The sequence below is a fragment of the Silurus aristotelis genome (assembly GCF_946808225.1).
Source record: "Silurus aristotelis genome assembly, chromosome: 10".
Lineage (NCBI taxonomy): Eukaryota > Metazoa > Chordata > Actinopteri > Siluriformes > Siluridae > Silurus > Silurus aristotelis.
Window position 1 is genome coordinate 18,529,274 of NC_139583.1, and position 15,554 is coordinate 18,544,827.

At 39.3% G+C, this 15,554-nt stretch overlaps 1 protein-coding gene across 5 annotated transcripts in view; it reads right to left on the bottom strand.

Moving 5' to 3' along the window:
- Positions 1–15,554, bottom strand: part of rasgrf1 (Ras protein specific guanine nucleotide releasing factor 1) — a 188,324-nt gene that overhangs the window by 125,039 nt on the left and 47,731 nt on the right. For all 5 annotated transcript variants that reach the window (XM_083552609.1, XM_083552606.1, XM_083552605.1 and 2 more), the window contains 2 exons: positions 7,887–7,979; positions 4,886–5,139 (listed from right to left, as the gene is read on the bottom strand). In XM_083552609.1, coding sequence (XP_083408735.1) covers positions 4,886–5,139; positions 7,887–7,979 — 347 coding nt within the window. The remainder of the gene's footprint in view (positions 1–4,885; positions 5,140–7,886; positions 7,980–15,554) is intronic.

Here is a 15,554-nt window from a genome sequence, read left to right on the forward strand (position 1 = left end):
CCCCTGCGCTTACCAGAGTCCACTGCCATCCTGTCCGCCAAGAAAACACTGCGAAACCTGAGCTCAATGGCGCTGCTGGGAAAATTGTCATTGAGCCATGTTTCTGTAAAAATCATGACATTGCATTAGTTAATCCGCTTGTGTGATGTTATCTGGAGCAGCAGTTAATCCATTTTGTTCAGGAGAGACCGTACATTAGCAAAGAAGATGCTTGAAGGAGATGGTTGATGCAGGTTTAGCTTTAGCCTAGCCCTAATGCCACCTCGCTTCCCCCTCCTTTGTTTACGGCCTCGGCGCCGGCACTGGGGTCTCCCTGCCGGCCAATCTGGATCAGCGGTCCACGGTATTCAAGCGATTTCCTGAGAGAGTTCAAAGTTCATTGAAAGTCCCTCTCTGTAGTTGTGACCGATGTCTAATAATGTTTGTCTGCTGTATGAGATATGTGAAATTCCATCTGAGTGAATAAACTTGCAGTTAGTGAAGAAATTACTACTGAATCGCAAAATCTGGAGAGACGCTGGGCCTTGCGTTGTGCACGTGCTGCCATCTTGGTCTATTGGTAAACCCGCTTGCCATAAAGAAGCACCTATTTGTTTATTACCCTTAATCCAGGTCCCCTTTGCAAGAATTGTAACAGACCTTGTCGGGCTATTACAGCAGACTGCACAAGGGCATTGCTTTGTGTTAGTTTTGGTAGACTATGCAATGTGATACCTGAAAGCAGTGCCTCTCTGCAACATCTCAGCATGTAGCGATCTCTTCAGTGTTATCTCTCTGGTCGGAATCCTGAAAGAGATCCTGACTGATCAGGGCACGGCCTTCATGTCACGAACACTACGCGAACATTACAGATTATTGGGGATTAAATAGATCCATACTAGCGTCTATCATCCTCAAACTGATGGCTTTGTGAAGTGATTTAATCAAACCCTTAAAAAATATTTTTCGGAACTAGGATAGGTGGCTCAAGCCTCTATTATTCGCAGTACGAGAGGTCCCACAAGCCTCCAGAGAGTTTTTCCCTTTTGAATAATTATACGGCCGCAAGGGGTGCTTGATGTCAGTTGAATGCTGCACCTTGTGGTGGACCGCTTTTACATTCTCCTGACTTCTCTCTCCCCTTTGTCTTGCAGACAGACGTGTCAGACAGGGGGCTGAGTGCCGTGTTGTCCCAGGCAGTGGAGGGGGAGGAGCGCCCGGTGCTGTACATAGGACAGAAGTTGTCGGTCCAAGAAAGCTGTTATGGTACAGCACCATAGAAAAGGAGTGCCTGGACATCAAGTGGGCGGTTCTCATGCTCCAATTCTATCTTTTAGGATTGGCATTCACTCTCTGTATGTAGATGCCCAAGACACCAAGGCACTATTGGACAAGGGTAGCAGTATTGCACTGGCCAGACCCTAAGCCCTAGTCAACGAGGCCAAAATGATAGAAACCATTCCAGTAGCATGTGTGCATGGAGACCTACGAGAGGTGCCCAATGCCAGGGCCTGGGTCACGAACAAAAAAGTGAGTAGCCATAGATACCAGGCATAATCCCTGACCTGCCTCATCAGAAGGGATTGGCCAGGGATCCCAACCTACCCACCCACCACTCATAAAACCTTTAGGGGAAAATAGCGACAGACACAACCATGCCAGAGGCTTAGACAGACACAGCCAGCACTAATGGCCTGCGAGGATGACAGAGGACACAGGAGTAGATGGTAAATCAAATAACATTAACTCCCTGTCTAATGTGTGCAATTTTGGCTGGGAACAAAAGGAAGATGACTGCCTGAAACACTGCTGGAGCCAGTTACTACAAATCAAGGGTGGAAAATAATAACCAGGCCAGCAGCTACCCCAAGCATATTTTATAACAAAGAATGGGTTATTATAATACCACATGAGCCAACAGGACAACCATGAAATCTTGTGGTAGTTCCAAAAAAGGAATACAGACTCGGTAATTCACCTGGCTCACACACACCCTCTGGGTGGATATTTAGTGGCAAGAACACAGAGAGAAACGGCTGGGCATAGAAGCAGAAGTGCAGCCCCAATGCGAACACACTATTCAAACCGGACCCCACACCCCTCATCACTGCCATTCATTGGGGTTCCCTTCGAGAGACTCTGTATAGAACTCATATGAGTCCACTCATTTCTGATCACCAGTTAAGTCACTGATACCTGTTTTTGGTGCTTGTGTTCCATTCCTTGACTATGTAAGTTGCTACACCCTTCTTGTAAAATACCTCTGCAGTTCATAGTGGCATGCTGTTAATCAATGTCCGGGCCACATCCTGACTGATGGCAGCAAGTTCCTGCATAATCAATGCCTGGAGTTTGACAGAATTTGTGTATTTGTTTGTCCACCCACCTCTTGAAGATTGACAAGTTCTCAATGGGATTAAGGTTTAGGGAGTTTCCTGCCCATGGACCCGAAATCTCGATGTTTTGTTGAACCACTTAGTTATCACTTTTGCCTAATGGCATGGTGCTCCATCATGCTGAAAAAGGCATTGTTTGTCACCAAACTGTTCTTGGATTTTTGGTAGAAGTTGCTTTCAGAGGATGTTTTTGTACCATTCTTTATTCATGCCTGTGTTTTTAGGCAAAAAAATCACTGTGAGTAAGCCCATTTGGTTGAAAAGCAACCGCACAAATAAATGCTCTCATAATGCTTTAATGTTGGCATGACACAGGACTGATTGTAGTGCTGCCTTGTGCTTTTTACAGAAGCCCTAAACAAAAGGGGGATTTAAGGGGATTCATCAGAGAAAATGACTTTTTCCCACTCCTCAGCAGTCCAATTCCTGTTACCTTTTGCAACATATCTGTCTGTCCCTAATTTTTTTCCTGGAGAAAAGTGGCTTCTTTGCTGCCCTTCTTGACACCAGACCATCCTCCAAAAGTTTTCACCTCACTGTGCATGCTGATGCACTCACACCTTCCCGCTGCAATTCCTGAGCAAACTCTGCACTGGTGGTGCCTCAATGTCACAGCTGAATCAATTTTAGATGTTTTCTTGCAGGTAACAATGGTTAACAGAAGAAGAACAATGATTAAAGAATTAAATTCAAGTTATTTTCATAGCAAAGAGTGACTTTCATCTGATACTCTTCATAACCTTCTGGAGTCTATGCAAATTGCAATCATAAAAACTGAGGCAGCAGACTAAGTGAAATGAATATTTTTCATTCTCCAAATTTTTGGCCAACCGTGACTAATTTTCTACTGAAATAACTCGATTCAATAGAAATTCACATTAGGTAATAGATGATGCAAATATAAATATAATAGAACTTTTTTGTGGCTTATGTTTTTGTTAATAAAAAATAGTTTAATTTGTTTTGAGTAAATAGAATAATTGTAAAATGAGGTGTGATGTTTTCAGATAAACATGGTCTATATAACTGTATTTGGGAGGGCTTTCTTCATTTTGGGGATGCATACTCATTAGGCTTAACTCTTTAGACAAGATGCATTAAAATCAAAGTCAGGGTTTTTTTTTTTGTCATCATTTACAAATATTACTTTGTATTTAGAAGGGTTTTTTATTTAACTAGCATAAAGTTAGTTTTTATCTTCCTGCCTGCTATGTGGCCATGGTGGTGGGTTTTGGAGCATTATTAGCGTTAGTCATGGGCGTAAAATATTTTTTTTTTTAAATATCGCACATAGAAAAAAAAAAAAAAAAAACGCAAAAACTGCATTTAGAAACAGTTGAGTTCCCCCTCCCTTTCCTCACAGTGGTTGGACCCACTGCCTGCTTTCCCTGTTCATCTCACCTACTCTACACACACGAGTCAGGAGTGTGTCTGCGGCTCAATTAATGTTCAACTCCATTGACTAAGGTATTTTATTCACTAAATAAAGCGATTCTCTTTAATCTAGTTAATGCAATCGCATTCATAAATTAGTTGCGGCAAAAATGCTGATTACCGATGTAATTTTCCATGAATCTGCTATATTAGCGATTAAAATATGACTTATCTAGTTAACGCTAGCTTGTTTACAATAGCTTGTAGCATAGTGCAGTGTGCAACTAACACGCCAAAGCCTTTTCTCATGCAGTGTTTTATTTGGGACGACTTGGTATAATGTTAGCTTAACATTAGCGGCCACAATTAGCATATTGTTTATCTGTGCATTTACTAAATGAGCACTGTGCTACGTCCGAACTGACCCCACTGTATTTTTTTGTATAATCAATTTCTATTTTGTTCTTAAGTGTCTTAATTTTAAAGAAAATTTTAAACCTTTTTTTTAATGTAATATTTTTTTTTTATGATAGTTTTAGTTTCTTTATGTAAAGCACTTTGAATTACCATTGTGTATAAAATGTGCTACAGTATAAATACACTTGCCTTGCAATGTCATAGACTAGATAAAATGACAGAGAAAAGGAAAATGGACATAAGATATTTTTTTCAGTGCACCTAAACCATATCTTTATAAGTACAATTTTGACTGTATTATTTGTGTCCCCTTCAAAAATTGCTCATGAGAAATTTTTATATTTATTTTCCCTCTCTACTGTTAAATAAAATTTAAATTGAAACCCATGGTGTTAGTATCAAGTAGGACAGAATCCTGATATATATATATATATATATATATATATATATATATATATATATATATATATATATATATATATACATATATATACATATATATATATATATATATATATATATATATATATATATATATATATATGTATATATATATATATATATATATATATAGTAAAAGCTACACAAATGTGAAAACAAGAACTACAATTGATAAGGATTCAGTAATGCCCCATAAGAAAAGTGATTTTAATTAATTTAAAGAAATTAATATATGAACGATCAAAAAGCTTATACATGTATGTTTTTAATTTAAGTACCTGTTCAGAAAAATGCTGCTGACGTCATCATGAGTAATGGGTGGCTTCTTGGAACTAGCAGCCATGCGGAGTGGTCGAAGGAAATTGTTGACAAGGATGTGGAGTTGCTGGACATACTCAGCCTCAGCTTCCAGCATGCTAAATACCACCTGGTTTCTCTTTCTCATGCTTTCAGCATGCGGTGAACGAATGTAATCCTGGATAATGGTCTTCCACTTCCTCCGACACATCCAACCACGCAAGAAACTCTGTACCTATACAGTTTTTTAAGATAGTGTATCGTCAGACAAGTTTAGTGTAAACTGTGAGATATAGATCTAAACTTTTGACTTTAAATATTTAGTTTTTTCTGTCAGGGGCAAAGAGAATCACCTGGATATTTTCTTGTATGTGTGAGACAAGACCTTCACTAGTCACAAAATTACCGTATTTTCCGGACTATAAGCCGCTACTTTTTTCCCCACTCTTAAAACCCCGCGGCTTAAACAACAAAGAGGCTAATTTATGGATTTTTCCTGGGTTTTTCCCGGTTTCACAAGCTTCAAGCCAAAAAACTGTTCCCCATAACATTAGACCAATTAAATTGCCGAATAGGTGAGGGTGAATCAATGAAACTATTTATATTAAATCAAGCACGCTCCCACTGAATCGGCCCGCACCACATAATAAATATGGATGAGGTTTCTCTGACGCTCACTCGGACTGTCAACAGGAAGGCGACGTTACGCTACAAACAACCGGGCATGAAAATACACACTTCACCTGTGTTTTGAGCTGCACGACATCGGGAGAAAAATTTCCACCAATATTGATTTTTAAATGCACGACGATGCCAAGAGAAATTGTTGTGAAAGGAAGGAGGAAGACAGTGAACAATGACTTTCTTGGTAGGCTACTGTTTAGATACAAGCCGTAGTACAGGCACTGTCTTTCGTTAAAGTCTGTGTAAAGGTCATTAGTTTCAATGTAGGCACTTGCGGCTTATAGATAGGTGCGGCGTATTTATGTTTAGAATAAAAATCTTTGTAAAATTTAGTAGGTGCGGCTTATATTTGGGTGCGCTTGATAGTCCGGAAATTACGGTATTGTATGACTTACATTTGATATGTATGTAAAATATGTATATATAGAAAATATGTATGTAATTCATTTTAGCTTATGTGTATCATGGAAGAATATACTTTGGGACTATGTGTGGGGCTCCAGCAGATCTGTCCACCAAAGTTAGGAGCAGACTTCACCATCATCTCTTGTCAACATGTAAAGGCCATGGTGTTTGTATATTGTACTTTTTTTTAGCTATTGAATACCATCTTGAGTGTGATTTCATTTTTGGCTTATCTTCCATCTGAGGACTTATACACAGTAAATTCATTATCAGACTAATGATCGTTGCTGCAGTATTCATGCTTGGACAGCCAACATATAAACCAAGGAGTAGTGATGCCTGGTATGAAAATCCTGTGTGTTGACTGTACCGTAAAACAACAAAACATAGCTGTCTGACACTTTTTAAGCATAGATTTGAATTAAAACTAATGAACAGCATCAAACAACTCTAAAACTAATTCTAAACATACATGGCCATTGATGACTGATTATACGAGTAAGAAGTCACAATGGATGGTGGCTCCATCCTCAGCATTCTCCTACGGATATACCCCATGTCCTCAGCAAATTTCCAAACCAGCTCAATCTAGCCTCCCTCACCTTGTCTCCAAAACTTCCTATATGTGCGGTCCCTCTAATAAACCCGTTTTGAATTCTGTCCATCGTCGTCACTCACAATGAAAATCTCAACATCTTCAGCACTGCTACCTCAAGCTCAAGCTCCTGTCTTTTACTCAATGCCACTGTCTCCAGACTATACAACATTGCAGGTCTCACCACAGTCCTATAAACTTTCGCTTTTACTCTTGCAGATACCCTTTTATCACAAATCACTCCTGCTATCACTCTTTTCCACACATTCCAACCTGCCTGCACTCTTTTCTTCACTTCTCTAACACACTCTCCATTACTTTGCACTGTTGACCCCAGGTACCTGAACTCCTCCACCTTCTCCATCTCTTCTCCCTGCAACCGCACCACTCCACTGCCCTCCCTCTCATTTACACACATGTACTCTGTCTTACTTCTACTGACTTTCATTCCCCTTCTCTCCAGCACGTACCTCCATCTCTCCAGGCTCTTCTCGAACTGCTCCCTACTCTCACCACAAATAATAATAACATCCACAAAAATCATAGTCCATGGAGACTCCCATCTGACCTCGTCCGTCAGCCTGTTCATCATCACTGCAAACAGGAAAGGGCCCAGAGTAGATTCTTGATGCAATTCAACCTCCACCTTGAACCAGTCTGTCGTTCCCAATGCACACTTTACTCCTGTCACACTGTCCTCATACATGTCCTGCACCACCTTCATATACTTCTCTGCCACACCTGACTTCTTTATTTAATACCACAACTCCTCTCTTGGCACCCTGTCGTACGCTTTCTCTAAATCTACAAACACACAATGCAATGCCTTCTGACCTTCTCTATACTTCTCCATCAACATTCTCAAAGCAAATAATGCATCTGTGATGCTCTTCCTCAGCATGAAACCATACTGTTGCTCACAGATGGTCACCTCTTCTTTCAGCCTGGCTTCCACTACTCTTTCCCATAACTTCATGGTGCAACTCATCAACCTAATTCCCCTGTAGTTACTGAAGGTCTGCACATCTTTATTCTTAAAAAACGGTCACAGCACACTCCTTCTTCATTCCTCAGGCATACTCTCAAATTCCAAAATCTTGTTAAACAATCTGGTTCAAACATTATTCAACATTAAAATTATTATAACACAATGTGCAAAACAATATCTCTTATTTTGATCATTTATATGACTAGTTTGTCAAACCTTACTGGCTAAAGTCTGATAATTTTATTATTACCTTGCCATAACATGATCAGGTGAATGATTAAAAGACCAAGCTTTTTTCATATTTCTTTACCTTTTTAATTTTCTTAATTTCAGAGTCATCCTCACTGGGAACAGTGGCAGGGTTGGACTGAATCTTCTCGTTGTCTTTAAGCATCCCAGCAATCTAAGGAAATAAATTATTTACCATTACCATGCACTTAAATAATAAACTTGACTAAAATGGCTAATTGCAGTTATTTTGTAAGGTTGTGAGTGTAGTTAAAAATTTGCTTTCTAGTCCTATTAATCAGAAAAGAGACAGAGAGTCGACATGAGAATAAAGATAGACAATTTTATTTACCTCTGCACAAGTAAATAGACGCTCCTCAGTCAGACAATGCTGCACTGAGCCCAAGCGCGCCGATCAAACCCTTTTACAATGTTTTTATGCTGTTATTCAACCTTCGAGATCACACCACCATTACGACATTGCATTATAATCAATTGTTTTCAATTACGACATTGCATTATAATCAATTGTTTTCAATCGCTGTTTAAGACAATATTATTAATTCTCTTATCACGACCTTGCAATATTATACTGATTGGTTTGTTCCATAATAATACTAATCATTTGTTTCCCGTGCTGTTCCAGTTCACTTCTCCCTAGTGACGCATTTTGCACACAGATGTTTTCCCATTCTGTACAAAGATAATCTTTTATCTTTCTCTGTTTTGCTTAGCTGAGAACACAGTGCCCGGTCGAGAGAATGTGCTTCAGACATGCTGTCTTGATCACATTTTCAGTTTCAGCTTTGGAAAAACCTCATACATACATTAATTATAACAAAATACATATAATTAAACAATATTATAATATTAATGTTAAAATTTCATCTTACACATTAGTTAGAGTCACATTCAATTATATAATGTTTATTGAAAATAGAATTTTAAATATGCACATTATCTACTTTTCCACATTATCCACAGTTTGTGTACAATGCAAGTTTATTCACTCAGTCACCATGTACTCAAACATTAAATAGTTAACTCCTCTTAAATGATTAAATGTAAATAATTACTGGTATGTGAGTAGAAACAGTTCTACATTATAAGTTTTATTTCAAACAATTGCACATTCATGCATCCAATCAGCCAAAAATGTGACAACAGCAAAATAAATAAAATAGGTACAGGTCAAGAGTCTTAGATAATGTTTAATCCAAATAAGTATTTGTTTGCGCAAATGTATCTACTTCACCAAAAATGTGTATTTATACCAAGAGTACTAATAAAGAACTATACAAATAGTGTTTCCTGAACAGATCGTGTAGCTACACTACCCATAACTTGTAGCTAAAGCAGAAGTGCCATTATTTTGCTTAAGTTGCTGACAGTCAGGGCAAGCCCATCACAAAATCTGTAAGAAATGTTACAAAACAACGCAAGCAAAGAGAGCCAACATGTCCAACTCAGCAAAACATCTTGCCAACAAAGTGACAGGTTCGTAACTATGAAACCAGTATTCTGCGTATGCCCTCAAATATAATTATTTATATATTTATTTATATATATATATATATATATATATATATATATATATATATATATATATATATACACACACACACACACACACGTTCAAATACTTGATGTTCGAATACTTATGATACAGCTGCAAGTAAGTATTTGAACACCTGAGAAAGTCAATGTTAATATTTGTTACAGTAGCCTTTGTTTGCAATTACAGAGGTCAAACGTTTCCTGTAGTTTTTCACCAGGTTTGCACACACTGCAGGAGGGATTTTGGCCCACTCCTCCACACAGATCTTCTCTAGATTAGTCAGGTTTCTGGCCTGTCGCTGAGAAACACGGAGTTTGAGCTCCCTCCAAAGATTCTCTATTGGGTTTAGGTCTGGAGACTGGCTAGGCCACGCCAGAACCTTGATATGCTTCTTACAGAGCCACTCCTTGGTTATCCTGGCTGTGTGCTTCAGGTCATTGTCATGTTGGAAGACCCAGCCTCGACCCATCTTCAATGCTCTAACTGAGGGAAGGAGGTTGTTCCCCAAAATCTCGCAATACATGGCCCCGTTCATCCTATCCTTAATACAGTGCAGTCGCCCTGTCCCATGTGCAGAAAAACACCCTCAAAGCATGATGCTACCACCCCCATGCTTCACAGTAGGGATGGTGTTCTTGGGATGGTACTCATTATTTTTCTTTCTCCAAACACGTTTAGGGGAATTTTGACCCAAAAGTTCTATTTTGGTCTCATCTGACCACATGACTTTCTCCCATGACTCCTCTGGATCATCCAAATGGTCAATGGCAAACTTAAGACGTGCCTGGACATGTGCTGGTTTAAGCAGGGGAACCTTCCGTGCCATGCATGATTTCAAACCATGACATCTTAGTGTATTACCAACAGTAACCTTGGAAAGCTCCACACAGCTCCCCCTGTGTAGTTCTGCGCTGATTTCTCACCTTCCTTGGGATCATTGAGACCTCACGAGGTGAGATCTTGCATGGAGCCCCAGTCCGAGGGAGATTGACAGTAATGTTTAGCTTCTTCCATCTTCTTTGTTAGGCCGCCATTGTAAATAAGAACCTGTTCTTAATGACTTGCCTGTAAAAAATAAAGGTTAAAAAAAAAAAAAAAAAAAAAAAAAAGGTTCTAATGATTGCTCCAACAGTGGACCTTTTTTCACCAAGCTGCTTGGCAATTTCCTCGTAGCCCTTTACAGCCTTGTGGAGGTGTACAATTTTGTCTCTAGTGTCTTTGGACAGCTCTCTGGTCTTAGCCATGTTAGTAGTTGGATTCTTACTGATTGTATGAGGTGGACAGGTGTCTTTATGCAGCTAACGACCTCAAATGGGTGCATCTAATTTAGTATAATAAATGTAGTGGAGGTGGACATTTTAAAGGCAGACTAACAGGTCTTTGAGGGTCAGAATTCTAGCTGATAGACAGGTGTTCAAATACTTATTTGCAGCTGTATCATACAAATAAATAGTTTAAAAATCATATATAGTGATTTCTGGATTTTTTTTTTTTTTTAGATTATGTCTCTCACAGTGGACATGCACCTACGATGACAATTTCAGACACCTCCATGATTTTTGAGTGGGAGAACTTGCAAAATAGCAGGGTGTTCAAATACTTATTTTCCTCACTCTCTCTCTCTCTCTCTCTCTATATATATATATATACATACATACACACACACACACACACACAGGCGATCAAAATTAGAGAACAATTTATAAACAATTGAACAATTCTGAAGTAATGTCATCTTCACTGCTCAACGGTTGAAGGAGTTTTTTTTCTGTCTATTCCATGCTACCAGAACACCTTTTCCACAAAATAACTAAGGCATTTCCAAAAAAAAAAAAAAAAAACATTATTTTTATTTATTAACAAAAAGATTACGACAAAATTTTCTGAAGGTTACAACAGTCAGCAATTAGTAGGAAGTCAACAGGCCTCTGCTCTGAATGACTTCAGCACATCTGCGCCCACAGGACAGCACTAGTCTCTCACACTGCTCTGGTGTGATTTTGGTCCATTCTTCTTTTAGTCTCCTCCACAGTTCGGTGACTGTAGTGGGTTTCTTGGCTATAACTTTGTCGCCAAAGATTTTCCAGAGGTTCTCTATTGGGTTGAGATCAGGACTCTGTTCAGGCCATGTCAATATTTCAATGTTTTCAGTTTCAAGGAACTGCTTTACCCGTATTGCTGTGTGACATGGAGCGTTGTCCTGCATGAACACTGCGAGCTGATTGGGTGATGAACACAGGAAAGGAACCATATTTTGTTAAAGAAGGTTCTGATAAACATTTGCATTCACTCTGCCATGTAGCTGTATAAGAGGCCCAACTCCTGCTGCAGAAAACATGCCCCAAACGATGACGCTTCCTCCTCCACTTTTCACTGACTTCTTTACACACTTTGGGTTCAGTATTTCTCCAGTTTGTCGCCGAATATAATGTTTCCCATCGGACCCAAATAAATTAAACTTGCTTTTATCACTGACATGAACTTTGGACCAAAGCTTTGGAGCAAAGCTTAGTCTAGCCTTTTGATTATTTCTGCTAATGAGAGGTTTGGTCACTGCAGAGTGGGCTTTCAGTCCAAAAGCTCTTAAACGTTGAGACACTATGACGAGACAGATCCTTACCCTGTTCAGCGCTGAACTGGTGAGCAATTCCAGCTGCAGTGTGGAAACAATTGCCCATTGAGCTCCTCTGCAGTATCCCGTCCTCTCTTGTATTTGTCTTCCGTGGACAACCAGCCATCTTGGCGGACTTGAATGAGTTTGTGATGTTGTAAAGATTCAATATTTTTGAAATCACAGATTTGGAACAACCAACTTGTCTTGCTATGGCTGATAAGGTCATCCCTTTGGCCTTCATCTGGACAACCTGCTGCGGCTTTCAGTCCTTTTGGAACAGCCCAGCATCTTGCAGAGTCAGTGAAACTGGAAGGTAGTCTGCCAGTTAAATAGGGGTTGACAGATAATCAAGGAAATCAGCACCAGGTACCAGATTAACACCAATAACTGGGTGGTATCTGAAAGTGTTCTCTAATTTTGATCAGTGTGTTTTCTGCAGAATAATGTTTTTTTTGGAAATGCCTTAGTTATTTTGTGGAAAAGGTGTTCTGGTAGCATTGTATAGACAGGACAAAAACTGTAAAAAAACAAACAAACAGTGTGTGTGTGTGTGTGTGTGTGTATAGATATAGATATAGATATAGATATAGATATAGATAGATATAGATATAGATATAGCCGAAAATTCCCCTTCAGGATTTTTTGGTAAACAGCAGAATTTATGGTTCCATTTATCACAGCAAGTCTTCCAGGTCCTGAAGCAGCAAAACAGCCCCAGACCATCACACTACCACCATATTTTACTGTTGTTATGAAGCTCTTTTTCTGAAATGCGGTGTTACTTTTACACCAGACGTAATGGGACACACACCTTCCAAAAAGTTCAACTTTTGTCTCGCCAGTCCACAGAGTATTTTCCTCAAAAGTCTTGGGGATTATCAAGATGTTTTCTGGCAAATCTGAGACGAGCCTTTATGTTCTTTTTGCTTAGCAGCAGTTTTTGTCTTGGAACTCTGCCTATTTAAGAGCTTTCTTGATTATGAACAGCTGTGGAAGTAATCAGGCCTGGGTGTGGCTAGAGAGATTCAACTCAGGTGTGATAAACCACAGTTTTATCAGGGGGCAAACACTTTTTCACACAAGGCCATGTAGTTTTAGATTTTGTTTTCCATCAATAATAAAAACCTTCATTTAAAAACTGCATGTTGTTTTCACTTGTGTTATCTTTTACTAATATTTTAATTCGTTTGATGATCTGAAACAAACATGCAAAAAATAAGAAATCCGAAATCAACTGCCAAAAGTATTAGGTTACCTGGTCATAAGTATGGTATGTAATTTTTGAGCATGGTATTCCACATTTAGTGCAAAGAAACATGATAGGTTGCAGCATATCCCTTTAAGTTTGAACTCTTTTTATTTATTTTTTATAGTGTTCTGGCACTTTGTGTTTTATCTTTTTGAGTGTATGTGTGTGAATGTAAACTGCACAATGGACATCAACAAATTCAGAGTTTGCTCTGTTTTTCCTACTTTTTAGGAGTTTGTTCACAGTTGTGTCTGGAAACTCTGTTCACAGCTGCAGTCCTTTTGTTTATACCAGGGATCATCAGAGGTAATTCTGGGAGTGTAGCATCATGCTGTTCACACAGTCATGGCTAACCAAGCTAACACCAGATATGACCATGGCTCTGAATGGATTTCAACTACTGCGCATGGACAGAACGATGGAGAGCGGTAAAAGAAAGAGAGGAGGGCTGGCAGTGTTTGTGAATAATAGATGGTGTAAACCTGGTCACATCACTATTAAAGAGCAGATCTGCTGTAAGGACATTGAGCTGTTAGCCACTAGCATAAAGCCGTACTATCTGCCCAGGGAATTCTCTTATGTTATCGTGATAGCTGCATACATTCGCTCCTCTGCTGACAGTGAATTGGCATGCAATGTCCTGCATTCATTTAACAGACTTAACACAGAGCCCAAATACCCTTCTCATTATCTCTGGAGATTTTAATCATGCACCTCCATCCTTACACTTCATTTTATTTTATTAACCTTATCTTATATATAGTGTCTGAGTAGGATTGCTATATCCAACTGATTAGCATCAGTTGGATCTCATGTCCCAGACACTTATTTTAACCCCTTAACATCTGCATATAAATCACAGACTGGGTCTTAACCTCTACAGTTATATTGGGGGTTTAATGTCTAAGTATCTTACCTCACGAAACAAAGGCTATAAACAGACAGTTCTATGGTCTCTCCACCTAACTTCGAAGACATTTCACACCCAGCACCAGTACATCTGGTGTTAATAAATGACCCCACACACACAGCACATACATAAGGACATTTTCTTTATTTGGGCAATAATAAAGTGTTTCAAAATTGATAAAAGATGATACTATCTGCGATAGATAGATAGATAGATAGATAGATAGATAGATAGATAGATAGATAGATAGATAGATAGATAGATAGATAGATAGATAGATAGAATGTTTAATACAAAAATATTTATTTGTATAGCAATTTTAACAATGAACATTGTCTTAAAGCCGCTTTACACAGATAATGCATTGAAAAAGAATGATTAAGAAGTGTAAGTTTGTCTTTAATGAGCAAGCTGGTGGCAACTGTGGCAAGAAAAGACTCTCTGGCATAAGGAAGAAACCTTGAGAGGAACCAAACACAAGTTGGAACCTATCCTCATCTGGTTGGCACTAAATGTCCATTTCATTACAGCTAAACGATGTTGAGGTATGCAGTGATGGTGATCAGATGCAAACTGTAGTTCTGTGTCAGTGTAGCAGACTGTTAACTACAGTCTAAATCCATCGTCAAAGCTCCTGTTGTACTCCAGAATTTCAAGGATACCCAGGCCATTGATGAGAAACCATCCACAGCTGGCCTCCAATCGAAGATAACACCATCCAGGGGCAGGCCGGGACAAAGCAGGCAGAGCCAAGGAGAGGAAAGGGGCAGGATCAGTGGTGCCTCAGGAGCATGTTGAACTCGACAGAGAGAGCATGAATGATATGGATTAAGTATCCTTATTCTTGTATAAAAGTTAAGGACACTGTGCAGTTGGGGACTCTGACAAGACTTTGCTATATCAGCATAACTAAAAGGGAGAGCCAAAAGGTAACGCAGACATGAGGGTTCTCTGGGATAAGAGACGGTCCACCACACCACATTTAACAAATCTGACAACAGCATACAAATATCCCAGTTCACCGAACACTCTAATATCCTTAACCCGCCAGATCTGCTCCTTTACCTAAGAAAAATCGACAGATCAAAGGCTCGACTAAATAAATATGCCGACTATTGGCCAACTTTTACAGGCCATGCATTCGTTGGTGATGTGCGCAAATGGTAAGCAGCATGTCGCAAAAAACATCCACCAGCTATCCCAAAGGTGCCAATGCACCCCATTGCCATTAATTGAAGTCCCCTTAGAAAGAATTGAAATGGACCTTGTCGGGTGATTAGAGGGGACTGTATGAGGGAATAATTTTGTGCTAGTTAAAGTACACTGTCCAGAAGCCGTGCCGCTCCACATTATCGCAGCACCAAGTGTTGCAGAGGTACTCCTATGCATTATCTCCTGAATCGAGATCCCAAAAGAGCT